The sequence below is a fragment of the Phoxinus phoxinus genome, assembly GCF_949152265.1.
Source record: "Phoxinus phoxinus genome assembly, chromosome: 21".
Lineage (NCBI taxonomy): Eukaryota > Metazoa > Chordata > Actinopteri > Cypriniformes > Leuciscidae > Phoxinus > Phoxinus phoxinus.
In genome coordinates this window covers 476,455-492,675 of record NC_136896.1, presented here as the reverse complement: position 1 = coordinate 492,675, position 16,221 = coordinate 476,455, and the positions used below count along the sequence as shown (strand labels likewise).

The 16,221-nt window shown below is 46.8% G+C and overlaps 1 protein-coding gene across 1 annotated transcript in view; it reads right to left on the bottom strand.

Moving 5' to 3' along the window:
• ryr2a (ryanodine receptor 2a (cardiac)) overlaps positions 1-16,221 on the bottom strand; it is a 117,384-nt gene that overhangs the window by 51,689 nt on the left and 49,474 nt on the right. The window contains exons 22-43 of the mRNA XM_079595834.1: positions 14,936-14,986; positions 14,730-14,834; positions 13,875-13,978; positions 12,817-12,900; positions 12,300-12,459; positions 11,484-11,631; positions 10,783-10,991; positions 8,894-9,068; positions 8,060-8,268; positions 7,419-7,738; positions 6,515-6,632; positions 6,003-6,163; positions 5,547-5,706; positions 5,340-5,426; positions 4,838-5,064; positions 3,564-4,359; positions 2,915-3,115; positions 2,352-2,457; positions 2,061-2,204; positions 1,649-1,922; positions 1,149-1,263; positions 511-643 (exon numbers count right to left, since the gene is read on the bottom strand). Of these exons, the coding sequence (XP_079451960.1) occupies positions 511-643; positions 1,149-1,263; positions 1,649-1,922; positions 2,061-2,204; positions 2,352-2,457; positions 2,915-3,115; positions 3,564-4,359; positions 4,838-5,064; positions 5,340-5,426; positions 5,547-5,706; positions 6,003-6,163; positions 6,515-6,632; positions 7,419-7,738; positions 8,060-8,268; positions 8,894-9,068; positions 10,783-10,991; positions 11,484-11,631; positions 12,300-12,459; positions 12,817-12,900; positions 13,875-13,978; positions 14,730-14,834; positions 14,936-14,986 (4,087 nt within the window). The remainder of the gene's footprint in view (positions 1-510; positions 644-1,148; positions 1,264-1,648; positions 1,923-2,060; positions 2,205-2,351; positions 2,458-2,914; positions 3,116-3,563; positions 4,360-4,837; positions 5,065-5,339; positions 5,427-5,546; positions 5,707-6,002; positions 6,164-6,514; positions 6,633-7,418; positions 7,739-8,059; positions 8,269-8,893; positions 9,069-10,782; positions 10,992-11,483; positions 11,632-12,299; positions 12,460-12,816; positions 12,901-13,874; positions 13,979-14,729; positions 14,835-14,935; positions 14,987-16,221) is intronic.

Here is a 16,221-nt window from a genome sequence, read left to right as displayed (position 1 = left end):
AGTCAACAACCCACACACACACACACACACACACACACACACACACACACACACACACACACACACACACACACACACACACACACACACCTTACTTGAGTGAAAGTACAGACACCACTGGTCAAATATTACTCCGTTAAAGTAAAAGTTGTAAAGACCGATGTTTACTAAAGTAAGATGTTTACTCGTTTTTAAAAGTACTTGAGTATCAAAAGTAAAAAGGTTCTGACGTCAATCCAATTGTCATTTACAACCAGAATCCTCCCTGACTGACGTTACTGCTCTCTACTCGAGGACCTTGACCGAAATATAGTGGAGTACAAAGTGCGATATTTGTAGTGAAGTTAAATAAAAAAGTTTCCAGAGAAAATAAACTCAGCTAGTAAATGCACTTTGTCACTGTCCACCTCAGTCGTCACACATGCGCAGTAAATTAAACTTAGTATTTGATTTAATTCTGGCACAAAATTCGCCCGTTGTACAGGGAGTCAGGGAGTGAAGGCTTCTCACCGAGCCCCACGCTGCTGTTCTCCAGGAGGTAGCTGAGGTGGTCGAACATGGCCTTCTGGTTCTGCCGGCTGATGCGGCAGAAGTAGCACAGGAACCGGCAGCAGTTCGCCACCATCTTAGGAAAGGTGATTTCCTGAAGACAGAAGGACATTCGCTCAGTGAAAACCCGAACGCCTGATTCCTCACACTGCTGTTTACTGTACAACTGCTTCAGGCAATCTGAAATACACATGACTAAAGCGTTCATCCTGGCGTTAGTAATGAAGCTTTATGTGAGAGATCACGAACCATGATCAGAGTTGTGTTTTTCTGTGAGCAGATAGAGAGTGTTGTGATAACAACTAACGTTATTATCTATAGTGCCTTAAAGCACCAAGTTGGATCTCAAAGTGCTTTACAAGAATTAATTAAAAAAACTTTGAAGTACAATATAACAACATGCTATCAAATTAATTTAAGATTAACATTAGACCATGAAATGACAACACTAGCCAATCACAATGCAGTATTACACAGAAGCGCGTCAGAGAAACAAGTTCAAGCAGAGCTGTTCAGACGCAGAATAAAGCCTGGAACTCTTCAGGAATCCAGTGTTTGTCTCCGTCAGTAGAACCGAGGTGTGTGTGGGCATCTCTCACCTTGGACTCTCCTCCGCCCAGCACGTTCACCATCACCTCCATCACGGTCTCGTGCATCCCCAGCGCTCGCATCAGGTTCGGGTGCTGGTAAAACACCTTGTTATTCATGATGTCACTGCAGACGAGACAGAGACAGGCCAGAGGTCAGGGGTCAGGGGTCAGGCTGGAATCTGACAAAGACTGAGACTGCTTTATATATAATATTCAAAATATTAATAATATATATCTATATTTGTCTGAATTATTATTATTGAATTTGTTATTATTATTTAATAGTATTTAATAACTGAATGGCCCATTTAAATGCTTGGTTTGCTCTATACTGCCCCCTGTGGCTGATGAGAGACTCACCGTAGCAGGTGTGTGTGTGAGACGGTGAGAGCTGGAGTGTGTGTGAGATGGTGAGAGCTGGTGTGTGTGTGAGACGGTGAGAGCTGGTGTGTGATGTGTGTGTGAGACAGTGAGAGCTGGTGTGTGATGTGTGTGTGATTGTGCTTCACCTGAGGCCGTGGATCATGAGCTTCTCCTCCTCGCGGCCCATCCTGACGCTGAGCAGCGAGCGGATCTGTCCCAGAGACGCCAGCAGGCTGATGGTGTCCTCCACGGAGACGGCGTTGATGGTGTAGGTCTTGGGCAGCGCCCGCACCTGACCCCCGATGCCGTCGTACTGCCGGTGGAGGAGCACGAACATCGCCCGCACCAGCTCCGGGTCCTCGATCACCGACTCCTGCGCCCAGCGCACCATGGTCTCCGAGATCAGCTGCTGGAGAGTGCCTGAGGACCGCACAAATACAGCGCTCACCCTGTTCTTCTTACACCATTTAGGACTTTTTATGGCCTTAAATTAGATCAAACTGAATTTGAGAGTTTTTAAGGAGTGCAGAGAGCCTGATGAGGACCTGAAGGACTCACTGGGTTTCTTTGCTTTCTTTTTCTTTGGTGTTTCAGTCATTTTCTTCTTCAGGTATTTCACCTTCTCCACCAGAGACATCAGACGACCCCTGATGGTGAAATCACTGTCTCCGTCTCCGGGTTTATCATCATCCATCTCGATGCCTGCAGAGCACACACACACGCACACACACACACACACACACACACACACACGCACACAGTGGCAAGAACAGTTATAACAGAAGATACATTATTATTATTATCTCGTAACTCATTAGGGATGTTTAGATGATCAGAGAGATGCTTTACCGCAGTGTGTCATGAGATCCTCATGGAAGTCCAGCAGCTGCTCACGGATGTCCTCGGGACACGGGCAATCCTGCTTCTCATGCTTAAAATTCAGCAGCATGTTGATCTGAACACACACACACACACACACACACACACACAGACAGTGATAAATAAAACCAGGTGAATCCCACAAAGCACATAAGAGACATATTACAAAATATGATTTCTTATGACTTTTCTTTTTGTAATAAATAAAATAAAGCATGCAAGCAAAATAAAATAAGATGAAATGATTAACGCATGCCAATGAAGCATATTTCCATCCCTAATTCTCATCACCATAATATGAAAACAATACCGTTGCACACAGTACAGAAATACTGCAATAAACTAATTTTTAGCCTTAATATTTGATTCAATCATTATTTTGATAATCAGCAGGACTTAAGTAATTCAATCCAAGACCAGAAGCAGCACCATGATGTACACTTTAGCAATCTCCATAAAGTGCTGTTTATTTTGCCCATGCTGTAATAAGAGTTTGGGATGGAGGCTGGGGAATGAGAAGGCGGAGCGCTGACCTGTTCCTGCGGAGGCGAGCGGAACTCTTTGGTCTTGCGCGCCGTGAGCGCGGCGGACATGTTCAGCGCCTGCATCACCTCGTTATAGCGGAAGCGCTGGTTCTCCTGAAGATTGGCCACGAAGTCGTCGGAGAAGGCGACCACAGCCTCAATGCGGTGACGCACCTGACAGTCACACAGGTACTGGAGCAGGTGACACATCTGAGCACACACACACACACACACACACACACACACACACACACACACACACACACACACACACACACACACACACACACACCAGACAGCTTTATTTCACAGTAATACACAGGAAACGACAGATGCAAACTTCACTGTATATGAGACACATTCACACTCAGCTCTTAAAGGGAGAGTTCACCCATGAAGCGATGCGCTTGTGTAAGAAACAAATCCATATTTAACACGTTACAAAGTAAACTTCTAGCTTCCGGCCAAACGAACATATGTAGTCTAATTACGCCTAAAGTGTAACTTACGGCGTCAGAAGTAGCGTAGTGCGTCATGGCGTAGCGTAAATGTTACTTTAAATTATTTTAAGGCTAATTCCTAGTCAAATTAGAATGATATCTTAGTTATGTGTGCCGGTGTGAACGGGGCTTAAAAAGACAAGACTGCATCTTCTCACCTGGAGTTTGACGGGTTCAGGAAGCTTCATCTGTAAAAGTCCTTCTTTGGGCATCTTTCCTCTCAGACCGTGTTCCTCGGCTCCGCCCCCTTCCAGCCGGCCCCGCCCACCTCCATCCTCAGCCCCGCCCCCTCGGTCCTGCGAGAACACGCTGGGCTCGATCAGCTGCAGGATGGTCTTCAGGTCTCCGTTGTGGAAGATGCCCATGATGAGGAGTGTGTAGAAGAGCTTGATGAGCGGAACGAACAGGAACTCTGTGCTGCCGCCCACGGGATCGCGCACGTGAAGACTGCCCTCGCGCACCGCCTCCGTTAGCATCTCCATCGTGCGGCTCTTCAGCGTCTCCAGCGGGAACTCGGGGCTGAACTGGAAGCACAGCGAGCTGGAGCCCAGCGGACACACGAAGCTAGGCGAGGAGAAGCGCATGCGCGGCTGCAGAGACGTGCTCAGGCCGATGCCCGGCAGCCCGTGCTTCTTCTTCTCGTCGGGGAACAGCGTGATACTCTTGGTCTCCGCCGTCATCGGCACGATGTACTCGGAGTTCATCATGAGGCGCGCGGTGGCGTAGCTGCTCAGGTGGATGTCGATGAGCAGGTCGTAGTATCCGGTGCGCAGGAGGCCTGGCATGTATTTGTTCTGGATGGCGTAGAGGAGCTGCGCCTCGTCCGCGTGGCTGCAGAGAGCGTGGGCCACTCGGTTGTTCCCCAGCGCGCAGATGGCGGAGTACAAGCGCAGTGTGTGATAGTGGAAGTGCAGCAGGTCGAGCTGCTCCGTCAGCTCCAGGATATCCACAGACCTGACGCACACACGCGGAGTAAATACACTCTCCGCGACAAATAAACATCTATCTATGGCTGCACGTCACATTCACCAGGAACAACATAACCCATGGTTAGAGTTATGACTGAACCACTTCAGATCAGAGCTCACTCATTGTGTAACAATTGCTTCAAATTCTTCACTTCTAGTGTGTTTAGGGCTTACAAATAAATACATTTTAGGTGAATCTGTAGTGAATATTTGTTTAGTGTCCATATTAGAGACATATTCTTCTAATTATATGCATAAAACTCAACCCTGTTACTTACTAAAGAGTTTTATCACAAACTAAACTGATCACTATTAAACAAATCAAATGAGTCACTGTTCTTTTCAAACGTATACAAAAAAGTTTGGAATAATCCATATTTTTTTTATTGTTTCTGAAAGAGTCTCTTCTGTGTGTGTGTGTGTGTGTGTGTGTGTGTGTGTGTGTGTGTGTGTGTGTGATGTACCTGTTCTCCTCAGGTATATGGAGGGTCATGAACTGCAGCGGTTCTGAACTCTGCACCATCCAGCCCAGTCTCTCATTGACCCTGGTGACCTCTGACCTCAGGAACTGATTGGGCACACGGCTCCACAACACAGGCGTGAGGAACTGCACATGTAACCGCGGCGGACACTGAGGAACCACGTTCTTCCGTTCGCTTTTAAACAGCCCAGCAGAGAGCGGCATGACGCTCTACACACACACAGAGGGTAAAGTTGGCAAACTTGATCATCTCACAGATGTTCCTGTGTGTTTGTGTGTGTGTGTGTATATGTTTTTCTATCCCAGTGGGGAATTAACCCTGAATGCACACAGACTCAAGAGGACTCATGTCACTGTCGGCCTAAACTGAGGAAACAAGCTTATAAATCATGCAGAATTCGTGTTTTTGAAAATATAAAAATGTGTCTGTGTGTGAAAATGTGTGTGTGTGTGTGGCGTGTGTGTGTGTGTGAATGAAATCTCACCTTGATGCGTCCCAGCTCGAACTGGAAGACGTTTGGACTGGTTGCCTGTGCAAACACTGCAGGGAAGAGTTTAGTGCTGGGCTCCACCTGCACACACACACACAGAGTTCAGCTGTTAGTCAGGGTCAGAGTCAGGGTCAGAGTTAGGGTCAGGGTCAGTGTTAGGGTCAGGGTTAGTTAAGCAGTCCTTCATCACAGGATCTTCACCTGATAGTAAGTGCTGAGCTCTTTGCCGTTGGAGGTGAAGGTGAGGAGGCCGTTCGCAGAGTCCACCAGACAGCCGATCTCCAGCCCGCTGTTACTGCGGCCCTGACTGGGGCTGGAGCACTCGCCCCCCCACACCATGTAGCAGTTACTGCGCTTAATGCTGCACACACACACACACACACACACACACACACACACACACACACACACACACACACACACACACACACACACACACACACACACACAGATCAGATACTGTTACTGTACAGACAACCTATCTATCTATCTATCTATCTATCTATCTATCTATCTATCTGTCTGTCTGTCTGACTGTCTGTCTATCTATGTATCCAATTTCCACTGACCAACAATAAAATTCTATTTCTATAATTTCCAGTAATGTTTTGTTTGTTGTCTGTTGAACTGTGTCACTGCAGACAGAATCATACCGACCTCTCGTGAACTTTGCCCTTCTCGTCTCCCAGGGTAACGGTGACGGTTCGGACCTTGTTGAGCTCGAAGGCCGGATCATACTGATGAAAGTCTGAGGTCACCCATCCGACCCAGACACTGGACGGCTCCTGCCCCGGGAAGATCCTCACCGAGTAGTAATACTGACACACACACACAGACAGAAGCGCCACATATAACAGTGAACGTGAAGCGGAGGCGTGTGTAGGGTTGGGAATCGGAAAAGGTCCGGAATCGGATATTTGTTATAAAATAAAACTTATTGATTCCTTTCTGAGCATTTCAATATGACTTTAAACCATTCAAGTGCGAGAGGACTCCTGCGCTGTGTTCTGTGTCCGTGTGTATCAGTGTATTAGATCCGTGCAGCTCTTAAAGTCACAACAGCCTAATATTCCTGCCGTCTCTATAATAACACTAATATTCCCGATGTGTCTCTATAATAACACTAATATGACATCATGTGACAGGACTTTACGGTGTCTCTCTCTCACCGTTGATGTTTGTATGAGATTCTCACAGTCGTCTCGCTCATCAGCCAAAACCTCCTCTGAGAGACGAGTGCTGGAGTTACTGCTGTTCATGTCAGGCTTCGTTCTCTTCAACATGAACCTGAAACAAACACACTTGCAGTTACAGACACACACATTTGACCAAACACTAGAAGAGAGAGAGAGAGAGAGAGAGAGAGAGAGAGAGACAGCGCTCACACTGAACTGATTCCTCTTTCACGTTCTTGAACGGACACATACACACACAATTATGTCTAAACACCCGTCTGAGCAAGTGTTCTCTCGGTTCTGTCATGAGTGAAGAGTTGAGGAAAGTTTGTCAGTTTATTCGGTCTTAAAGGGACAGTAGCCTAATATTCCTGCTGTCGTCTGTGTCATTAATGTTAATAAAACAACCAAATACAGCTTTAACAAAGATAAAACTATATCTACAGTGAACATTTAGGGCTAATTGTGAATTTCTGTACCTGAATACTACTGTTAGACTTTGTAACTTTGTTATTTAGTCTTCATCTCTGCTTGTAACGTGTGCATTTGTTCTAATTTTATTACTGACTGTTCACTTGTTTTTAATAATAAGTGAACTTTATCAGTTATGCTAGTAGTTTTTGATGTGGTATCGAAGAACTTCAAGTGAGCTTTAAGTATTTATTATTTAAAGTTTCGAAGTTCTTCGAAAAGCAAAGTTACATTTACCACCATATATATATATTTATTTTTAGCTGATCCAAAAAATGATCCGGCACAAAAAACGTAAATGATCCGAACTGTGAATTTTGTGATCCGTTGCACCACTAGCAAACACATTATGATTCACACCAAAAACAGTTCCCCTGTGTGTGTGTGTGTGTGTGTGTGTGTGTGTGTGTGTCTGTGTGTAATCCACCTCTGTTTGATTTTGGAGGGTTTCTCCTGATTGTGATCTTTGTGGTTGTTGAATTCGTCTCGATCTCTGTCGGGCCCGTTCGAGCTCACGTGACTGTGTGGCGTTTTCATCAGGACCTCAAAGTCCGACACCGTCTCGAAATCCTCCAGATCTCTCTTGGGAGAGAAGAAGCCGGGCGAGCGCGCGAACGCCTCCGAGCACTCGATGGGCATGCTGAGCCGGTAGAACATGATGTCTGTGTTACTGTTCTGTGAGCCGAACGACCTCTGGGTGACCTTTAGGCACGGCGGGCTCTCCACCGTCCCGTCCATCCTCGTGACCTGGAAAACACACACACAGAATCCCGTAAACGCTCAGAATGCGGTCTTGTCTAGTCAAGTCACCTTTATTTATATAGCGCTTTTTGCAAGTGTTTCAGAGCAGCTTTAAGACAAAAGCCAAGGCGACAGCAGAACCACAACTCCATCAGTGACAGAATGGAGAAAACCCTTGTGAGAACCCAGACTCAGTCTCAGTTCTCCTCTGGCCAATGAACCAACAGTGTATGATTATGATTATGATTCAGGCAGCATTACAGGTCAGAGGTCAGATTGGATCGGAACATTCAGAATGTTGTTTTATGCAGGCGTGTGACCTCTGACCTCTATGTGCTCGTGGTTGAGCGGCGCGGGGATGAACTGAGGCAGTCGTTTGCTGATCCACATGGTCAGGTCTCGGTTCATGTTGACGGCGAAGGGTTCGTAGCCCTCCTGCAGGCCACAGATGGTGAAGTACTTCAGCGTGCTCACGTCCTTCCCGAAGTTCATCCGGCCCACCTGACACACTCCCAGACTGCAGACCGGGATGAAACCTGAGGACAACACACGTCATCATCACCACTGCGAGTGCTCATAGTGATGAAACCACAGGGGTTAACTCACACACACACACACACACACACACACACACACACACACACACACACACACACACACACACACACACACTCTCTCAAAATGTAAAGGATATCATAGAATTTAATAACAAATATCTGGGACTGGCTGGGACTAACAATATCAGGAGCAACACTGTTCATGCAGAGCTGGGTCTCTATTCACTTCTATAATCGCTATTACAAAGCAAACGGACTACGCGAGTATAAAGTTGTATTTATTAGCAGCGTGTGCTAGCGGATCAACAATTAGGGTAACGTTAGAGAACCGAAATCATGACCTAAAACTGTCTAACTAGTATAACTTCACAGTAAGGTTAAAAGCAGAATGTATCTTAGAGACAAAAGTGTGTTGTTGATCTTGAGGGGTTTCGCTGACTGAGGACGTCCACACAGTTTAATCCAAAGACGACACTTGTCAGTATTTGACTTCGGTTTTGGGAAGGGAAAAAACGGACCCCCCCTCCAACCTCTCTGGGAAACGCTGTACTCAACAAAGTGCTAATTTCACACACACGCAGGATTATCCCCACACGGCACTCACCGTCCCAAACTTCAAAATCTTTGAAGGCGAGTTCTGAGCCGGAGTCGTCGAGCAGCACTTCTCCGTTGAGCGTGAACATGACGGTTCGCTCGTTCATGTCCACCATACACCCGACCACGTCTCCTGACGCCCAGGAGCGGCCGAAGTGCTCGTTCCCCTGGTGCCAGCGCTGGGCCTGCACACATGTACCGGGGAGAGGAAAGTAATTATGAATAGTGCTAAAATGCCTGTTCTAGTTGTAAAGCAATTTCATTATGTTTAATGTTAATGTGTATTAAATACATCTAAGTAGAGGGGATCTGGAGACACCTGCAGGCGATAAGTCCAAGCCAGAGTATGTGAGCGGAGTGTGTGTGTGAGCTGAGTGTGAGTGGTGTGTGATTGTGAGTCTGTGTGTATGTGTGAGTGTGAGCGGAGTTTGAGAGTGAGAGTGAGAGTGAGTGGTGTGTGAGCGGAGTGTGAGCTGAGTGTGAGTGTGAGAGTGAGTGTGACTGGTGTGTGATTGTGAGTCTGTGTGTGTGTGAGTGGTGTGTGTGTGTGTGTGAGAGTGAGAGTGAGTGTGAGTGGTGTGTGATTGTGAGTGGAGTGTGTGTGTGTGTGTGTGTGTGTGAGAGGTGTGTGATTGTGAGTCTGTGTGTGTGTGAGTGGAGTGTGAGAGTGGGTGAGAGTGAGTGTGAGAGGAGTGTGAGTGGTGTGTGATTGTGAGTCTGTGTGTGTAAGTGTGTGTGTGAGTGGTGTGAGAGTGTGAGCGGAGTGTGAGTGGTGTGTGATTGTGAGCGGAGTGTGAGTGGTATGTGATTGTGAGTCTGTGTGTGTGTGTGTGTGTGAGTGGTGTATGAGTGTGAGCGGAGAGTGAGTCTGTGTGTGTGTGTGTGTGTGTGTGAGTGTGAGCGGAGTGTGAGAGTGGGTGAGAGTGAGTGTGAGCGGAGTGTGAGAGTGAGTGTGAGTGTGAGTGGTGTGTGAGTGTGAGCGGAGAGTGTGTGTGAGCGGAGTGTGAGAGTGAGCGGAGTGTGAGTCTGTGTGTGTGTGTGAGTGTGAGCTGTGTGAGTGGTGTGTGATTGTAAGTCTGTGTGTGTGTGAGTGTGAGTGGTGTGTGAGTGTGAGAGTGAGTGAGTGAGTGGTGTCTGAGTGTGAGTCTGTGTGTGTGTGTGTGAGTGTGAGCGGAGAGTGAGTCTGTGTGTGTGTGTGTGTGTGTGAGTGTGAGCGGAGTGTGAGAGTGAGTGTGAGAGTGAGCGGAGTGTGAGAGTGAGTGAGTGAGTGGTGTCTGAGTGTGAGAGTGAGTGAGTGGTGTCTGAGTGTGAGAGTGAGCGGAGTGTGAGTGTGAGTGGTGTGTGAGTGTGAGAGTGAGAGTGAGTGAGTGAGTGTGAGAGTGAGTGAGTGAGTGAGTGGTGTCTGAGTGTGAGAGTGAGTGAGCGGAGTGTGAGAGTGAGCGGAGTGTGAGTGTGAGTGGTGTGTGAGAGTGAGTGAGTGAGTGGTGTCTGAGTGTGAGTGTTGTGTGAGTGTGAGCTGAGTGTGAGTGGTGTGTGATTGTGAGTCTGTGTGTGTGTGTGTGTGTGAGAGTGAGCGGAGTGTGAGTCTGTGTGTGTGTGTGTGTGTGTGAGTGTGAGCTGAGTGAGTGGTGTGTGATTGTGAGTCTGTGTGTGTGTGAGCGGAGTGTGAGTGAGTGAGTGGTGTCTGAGTGTGAGTGGTGTGTGAGTGTGAGAGTGAGTGTGAGTGTGAGTGAGTGAGTGGTGTGTGAGTGGTGTGTGAGTGTGAGAGTGAGTGTGAGCTGAGTGTGAGTGGTGTGTGATTGTGAGTCTGTGTGTGTGTGTGTGTGTGAGTGTGTGTGTGAGTGGTGTGAGAGATGCAACTGGCCCCTGATTGTAATGGGGTTTATTCTGAGGCTTGACCTTGAATCCGTCGAAGACGAAGGCCTGCTCGTCCGATCCGAGCTCCTGATCCGGCAAACATCCGGGCCTGGCCCATCCCACCCGCATCTCCCCCGCCGTCACCACCTCCAGCTCGAAGTACCAGCGGCCCACACTCACGCTGTACGACTTCTCGGCCCGGAAGATCCGGAAGCGCTCGGCAGACTGAAGACCCTCGTCTGCTCGACCAGCTGCGCAACACACACACACCTTCTGATGTTAGCATATGCAAATGAGGCATCTTCTCATTAAATATGCACTCATTTGCATACATTTCCAGAACTGAAATCTAAACCTTGCATAAAGCCAGACATGAAAGGCTCTCTTTTTATCACTCCATAAATCAGAAAATACAGTCAACAGACAGAAAATCATCATTTTGATCATGTTTTTAGGAGTAATCTATGGAAGATTGTTTCCGCCACAGAATTAAAAACATTTTTTGATAATTGCAACTTTTTATCTCAGAATTGCGTGATATAAAGTCAGAATTTCGAGAAAAGAAGTCAGAATTGCGAGTTTATATCATGCAATTATGACTTTATAACTTGCAATTGGGACTTTATATCACACAATTCTGACACAGTAAGGATAATCCCTGCTGTCGATGCCACATGAGCGCAGTGTTTGCGTGTCGTGCACACCGGGCAGTGTGTGTAGAGTGTAAGTTAGACTCATGGTACCGTGGTCCTGATCCGGAGCCTCCAGGTTGTATCCGTATCCCAGCAGTGTCCGCACAGCTTCCCGAAGACTGTCCTTGTTTGATTTCTTGGTCCTCTCGTCCAGAAGAACGTACGGAACGAGACGAGGGTTTCTCCGGCTCTTGATGTCCTGCAGAAACACAGAGACGTGTGTGTGTGTGTGTGTGTGAACCGCACTGCTTCAGTCTCACAGTATCAGTGCGTGTAAATCACAGTAGAGTCATTTCTAATGTAAATTTAATGTAAAACCATAGTATTCATATGCCTATTTTTGACAATCCAATGAATTAAATTAAGCTGCTTTTTTCTCTCTATTTTCCTCTCTATTTGGACACATGAAATGAACAAATAATTTTTACAATATGAAACACATCAAATACTTTTTTTAAAATAGTGAATGTAAAAAAACTATTTTACAGACGCTGGATCAAACTCAGGGCCAGAAAAAATGGAAGATTCTTGTTTTTTTATGGAATATTGCAGTTTATTATAAATGATTTATGGGTGCACATCATTATTGTTATTAATAATGTTGAATCAGAATAAGTTGCAGCATCTCTTCTCTTCTCTGATGACGAGGACGCGGCCACCTGTCACTCACATGAGATCAAACCACAACCATTCAATCATCCAATCATCTCCTCACAGACACAATCAAGCCCCGCCCACATGTGTTCTTGTTCCTGAAGCGCTTCACTCGATATACGGAACAATAGAGGAGAGAAGACCAGCACAACTTCCCCTCGGGTTTGTGACGGAGCCTGTCTGATGCACACTACACACACTACACACACTGACCTGCTGTATGCCGTACGTCCAGCCCTGCCGTATGCGGTCTCTGGCCCACACGTTGTGAGCGTTCTCTGCCAGTTTGTCCACCATGGCCTCTTGGGTCGACGCCAGTTTGATGTGGCCCAGGTCCATCGGTGCCGGCTTGTACCCGCAGGAGAGCTCGTACCTGACAGCAGAACACACGCTAACACACCCGTACGCGAACACACCAGATCAAGCAACACTAACCACACTCTTCAAGAACAGGTTCTACATGGAAGGGTCTGAGAAAGCCATACAACAGGGCTCTGGTGTATAGAACTGTGTGTAGGATCCGCACTAAAGAGTCCCCAGAGTCACTTACAGATGTACTTACACATTCTCCCGTCAAGTGTGTTTTTATAAATCTCAACTCGTGCGTGTGAAGTGGCGTACGCAGCGGTTATAAATGAGACCCCAGAGCTAGTTAGCTTAGCTAGACAGCGGAGTCTGAATATATCCAGACACATGAACATGTCAATATAAGGAAGTTTCACACACTCACTTGGCTGAAAGCTTGAGATTTTTGACGTTCTCTGCCGCGCGTTCATCCGCCACACCGACATGACAGCCGAGCGCCAGAAGAGTCCTGCACACACACATCAGATCTGTCACACACACACACACACATCAGATCTGTCACACACACACACACACACACACACACACACATCAGATCTGCCACACACACACATCAGATCTGTCACACACACATCAGATCTGTCACACACACATCAGATCTGTCACACACACATCAGATCTGTCACACACACACACACACACACACACACACACACACACACATCAGATCTGTCACACACACACACCAGATCTCTCACACACATCAGATCTGTCACACACACACATCAGATCTCTCACACACACATCAGATCTGTCACACACACATCACATCTGTCACACACACACACACACATCAGATCTGTCACACACACACATCAGATCTGTCACACACACATCACATCTGTCACACACACACACACACACACACACATCAGATCTGTCACACACACACATCAGATCTGTCACACACACATTACATCTGTCACACACACATCAGATCTCTCACACACACATCAGATCTCTTACACACACACATCAGATCTCTCACACACACACATCAGATCTCTCACACACACACATCAGATCTCTTACACACACACATCAGATCTCTCACACACACACATCAGATCTCTTACACACACACATCAGATCTCTTACACACACACATCAGATCTCTCACACACACACATCAGATCTCTTACACACACACATCAGATCTCTCACACACACACATCAGATCTCTCACACACACACATCAGATCTCTTACACACACACATCAGATCTCTCACACACACACATCAGATCTCTCACACACACATCAGATCTCTTACACACACACATCAGATCTCTCACACACACACATCAGATCTCTCACACACACATCAGATCTCTTACACACACACATCAGATCTCTCACACACACACATCAGATCTATCTTATAACTAAAGAGTAATGTTTAGCAGATCCTGATCCTGCTTACTTGAGCGTCTCCTGAGACATCTGCAGGTTGTAGCTGCGCTCCTGTTCAGGAAGTCTGGAGAACTCCACCAGACACGGATGCTGCCGCTTGTTATCATCCCTCACCTGCACGTGAACAACACAGGCAATCATATCTGAGCGCTCACAACAGGACACTTGCAGAGAGACCCTAACATCACACCATGTGACTCACTGTAAACACACTGACCAATCAATAATCAGGGAATAAATGAGGAACATTAAATGATTATGGCAGAAACTTCAACTTTATTTACAGTCATTAAAACCAAGAACGTATTATGATTATTTTGCCACGTGAATTCTAATAATTAATTAAATCATAAAAATCCCAAATTAAAATAAATCATTTGAAAATAACAATCAAGATAAAAAAATGTTTTATTATAATTTATTTAAATATTACATATTAAATTAAGATATATTTTAAATGAATTACAAATAAAATAAATAATTTGAAAATAAAAATATATATATTCAAAGTAAAACTTTAAAAGATTAAATAATGTCTTTGAAAATATATATATTTTATATATATATAAAACGCTTAATAATTAAGTGATTATTAATCAACAAAAATGTAAAACTAAAAGAAATAATTTAAAAATAAAACCAGTCCAAATAAACCAGGTCCTAAAAACCAAAGTAAATATTATATTTGTTTAGCGCATGTCAACAAGTGACTTTTAACTGACATCAGAGAACAAGTGAATGTTTTGTTAAATTATCAAAATATATTAATCTGATGAAAATGTTTGTGAATCACTGATTCGGCAGAAGCATCTAAATGTCCACAGCAGAAACAAACAGTGTGTGTGTGTGTGTGTGTGTGACGCACCGTCCCGTAGGTCCAGCCGAGGTCGATCTTGTTCATCACCCACAGCTCATGGATGTTCTCTGCCAGCTTCTCTCGGATCCGCTCAAGATGAGGCGGCAGCACGATCTACACACACACACACACACACACACACACACGATCATCACGCCCGAACATGTTCATGAACGGCACAAAGAACACGAGTGTGTGTGTGTGTGTGTGTGTACCTGACTGGTGTCCACAGGAGTTGGGGTGAAGGCTGCCTGAGACAGCGTGACAGTGGGTCCGAGGAGGTGTGTGTGTGTGTGTGTGTGTGAGAGTGTGTGTGTGTTGTGTACCTGACTGGTGTCCACAGGTGTTGGGGTGAAGGGTCCCTGAGACAGTGTGACAGTGGGTCCGAGGAGGTGTGTGTGTGTGTGTGTGTGTGTGTGTGTACCTGACTGGTGTCCACAGGAGTTGGGGTGAAGGCTGCCTGAGACAGCGTGACCGTGGGTCCGAGGAGGTGTGTGTGTGTGTGTGTGTGTGTACCTGACTGGTGTCCACAGGAGTTGGGGTGAAGGCTGCCTGAGACAGCGTGACCGTGGGTCCGAGGAGGTGTGTGTGTGTGTGTGTGTGTGTACCTGACTGGTGTCCACAGGTGTTGGGGTGAAGGCTGCCTGAGACAGCGTGACCGTGGGTCCGAGGAGGTGTGTGTGTGTGTGTGTGTGTGTGTGTGTGTGTACCTGACTGGTGTCCACAGGTGTTGGGGTGAAGGCTGCCTGAGACAGCGTGACCGTGGGTCCGAGGAGGTGTGTGTGTGTGTGTGTGTGTGTGTGTACCTGACTGGTGTCCACAGGTGTTGGGGTGAAGGCTGCCTGAGACAGCGTGACCGTGGGTCCGAGGAGGTGTGTGTGTGTGTGTGTGTGTGTGTGTGTGTGTACCTGACTGGTGTCCACAGGTGTTGGGGTGAAGGCTGCCTGAGACAGCGTGACCGTGGGTCCGAGGAGGTGTGTGTGTGTGTGTGTGTGTGTGTGTGTGTGTGTGTGTGTGTACCTGACTGGTGTCCACAGGAGTTGGGGTGAAGGCTGCCTGAGACAGCGTGACAGTGGGTCCGAGGAGGTGTGTGTGTGTGTGTGTGTGTGTGTGTGAGAGTGTGTGTGTGTTGTGTACCTGACTGGGGTCCACAGGTGTTGGGGTGAAGGCTGCCTGAGACAGCGTGACCGTGGGTCCGAGGAGGTGTGTGTGTGTGTGTGTGTGTGAACGCTGATGGCTCGACTCTCCTCAAGGATCGCCATGAGATCCTCACCCGCTGGGCAAACCACTTTGAGACTCTCCTCAACCTCAATAACCCTGTTGACATTTCTATCCTGGATAACATCCCCGACCTATCAGTAGTTACACACCTCAACAATCTTCCTCAGTTTCTAGAGACACGCCAAGCCATTGCGAATCTTAAAAACAATAAAAGTGCTGGACCTGATGGCATTCCGGCAGAGGTCTTCAAACATGGAGGGTACCTCCTTACACGCCGCCT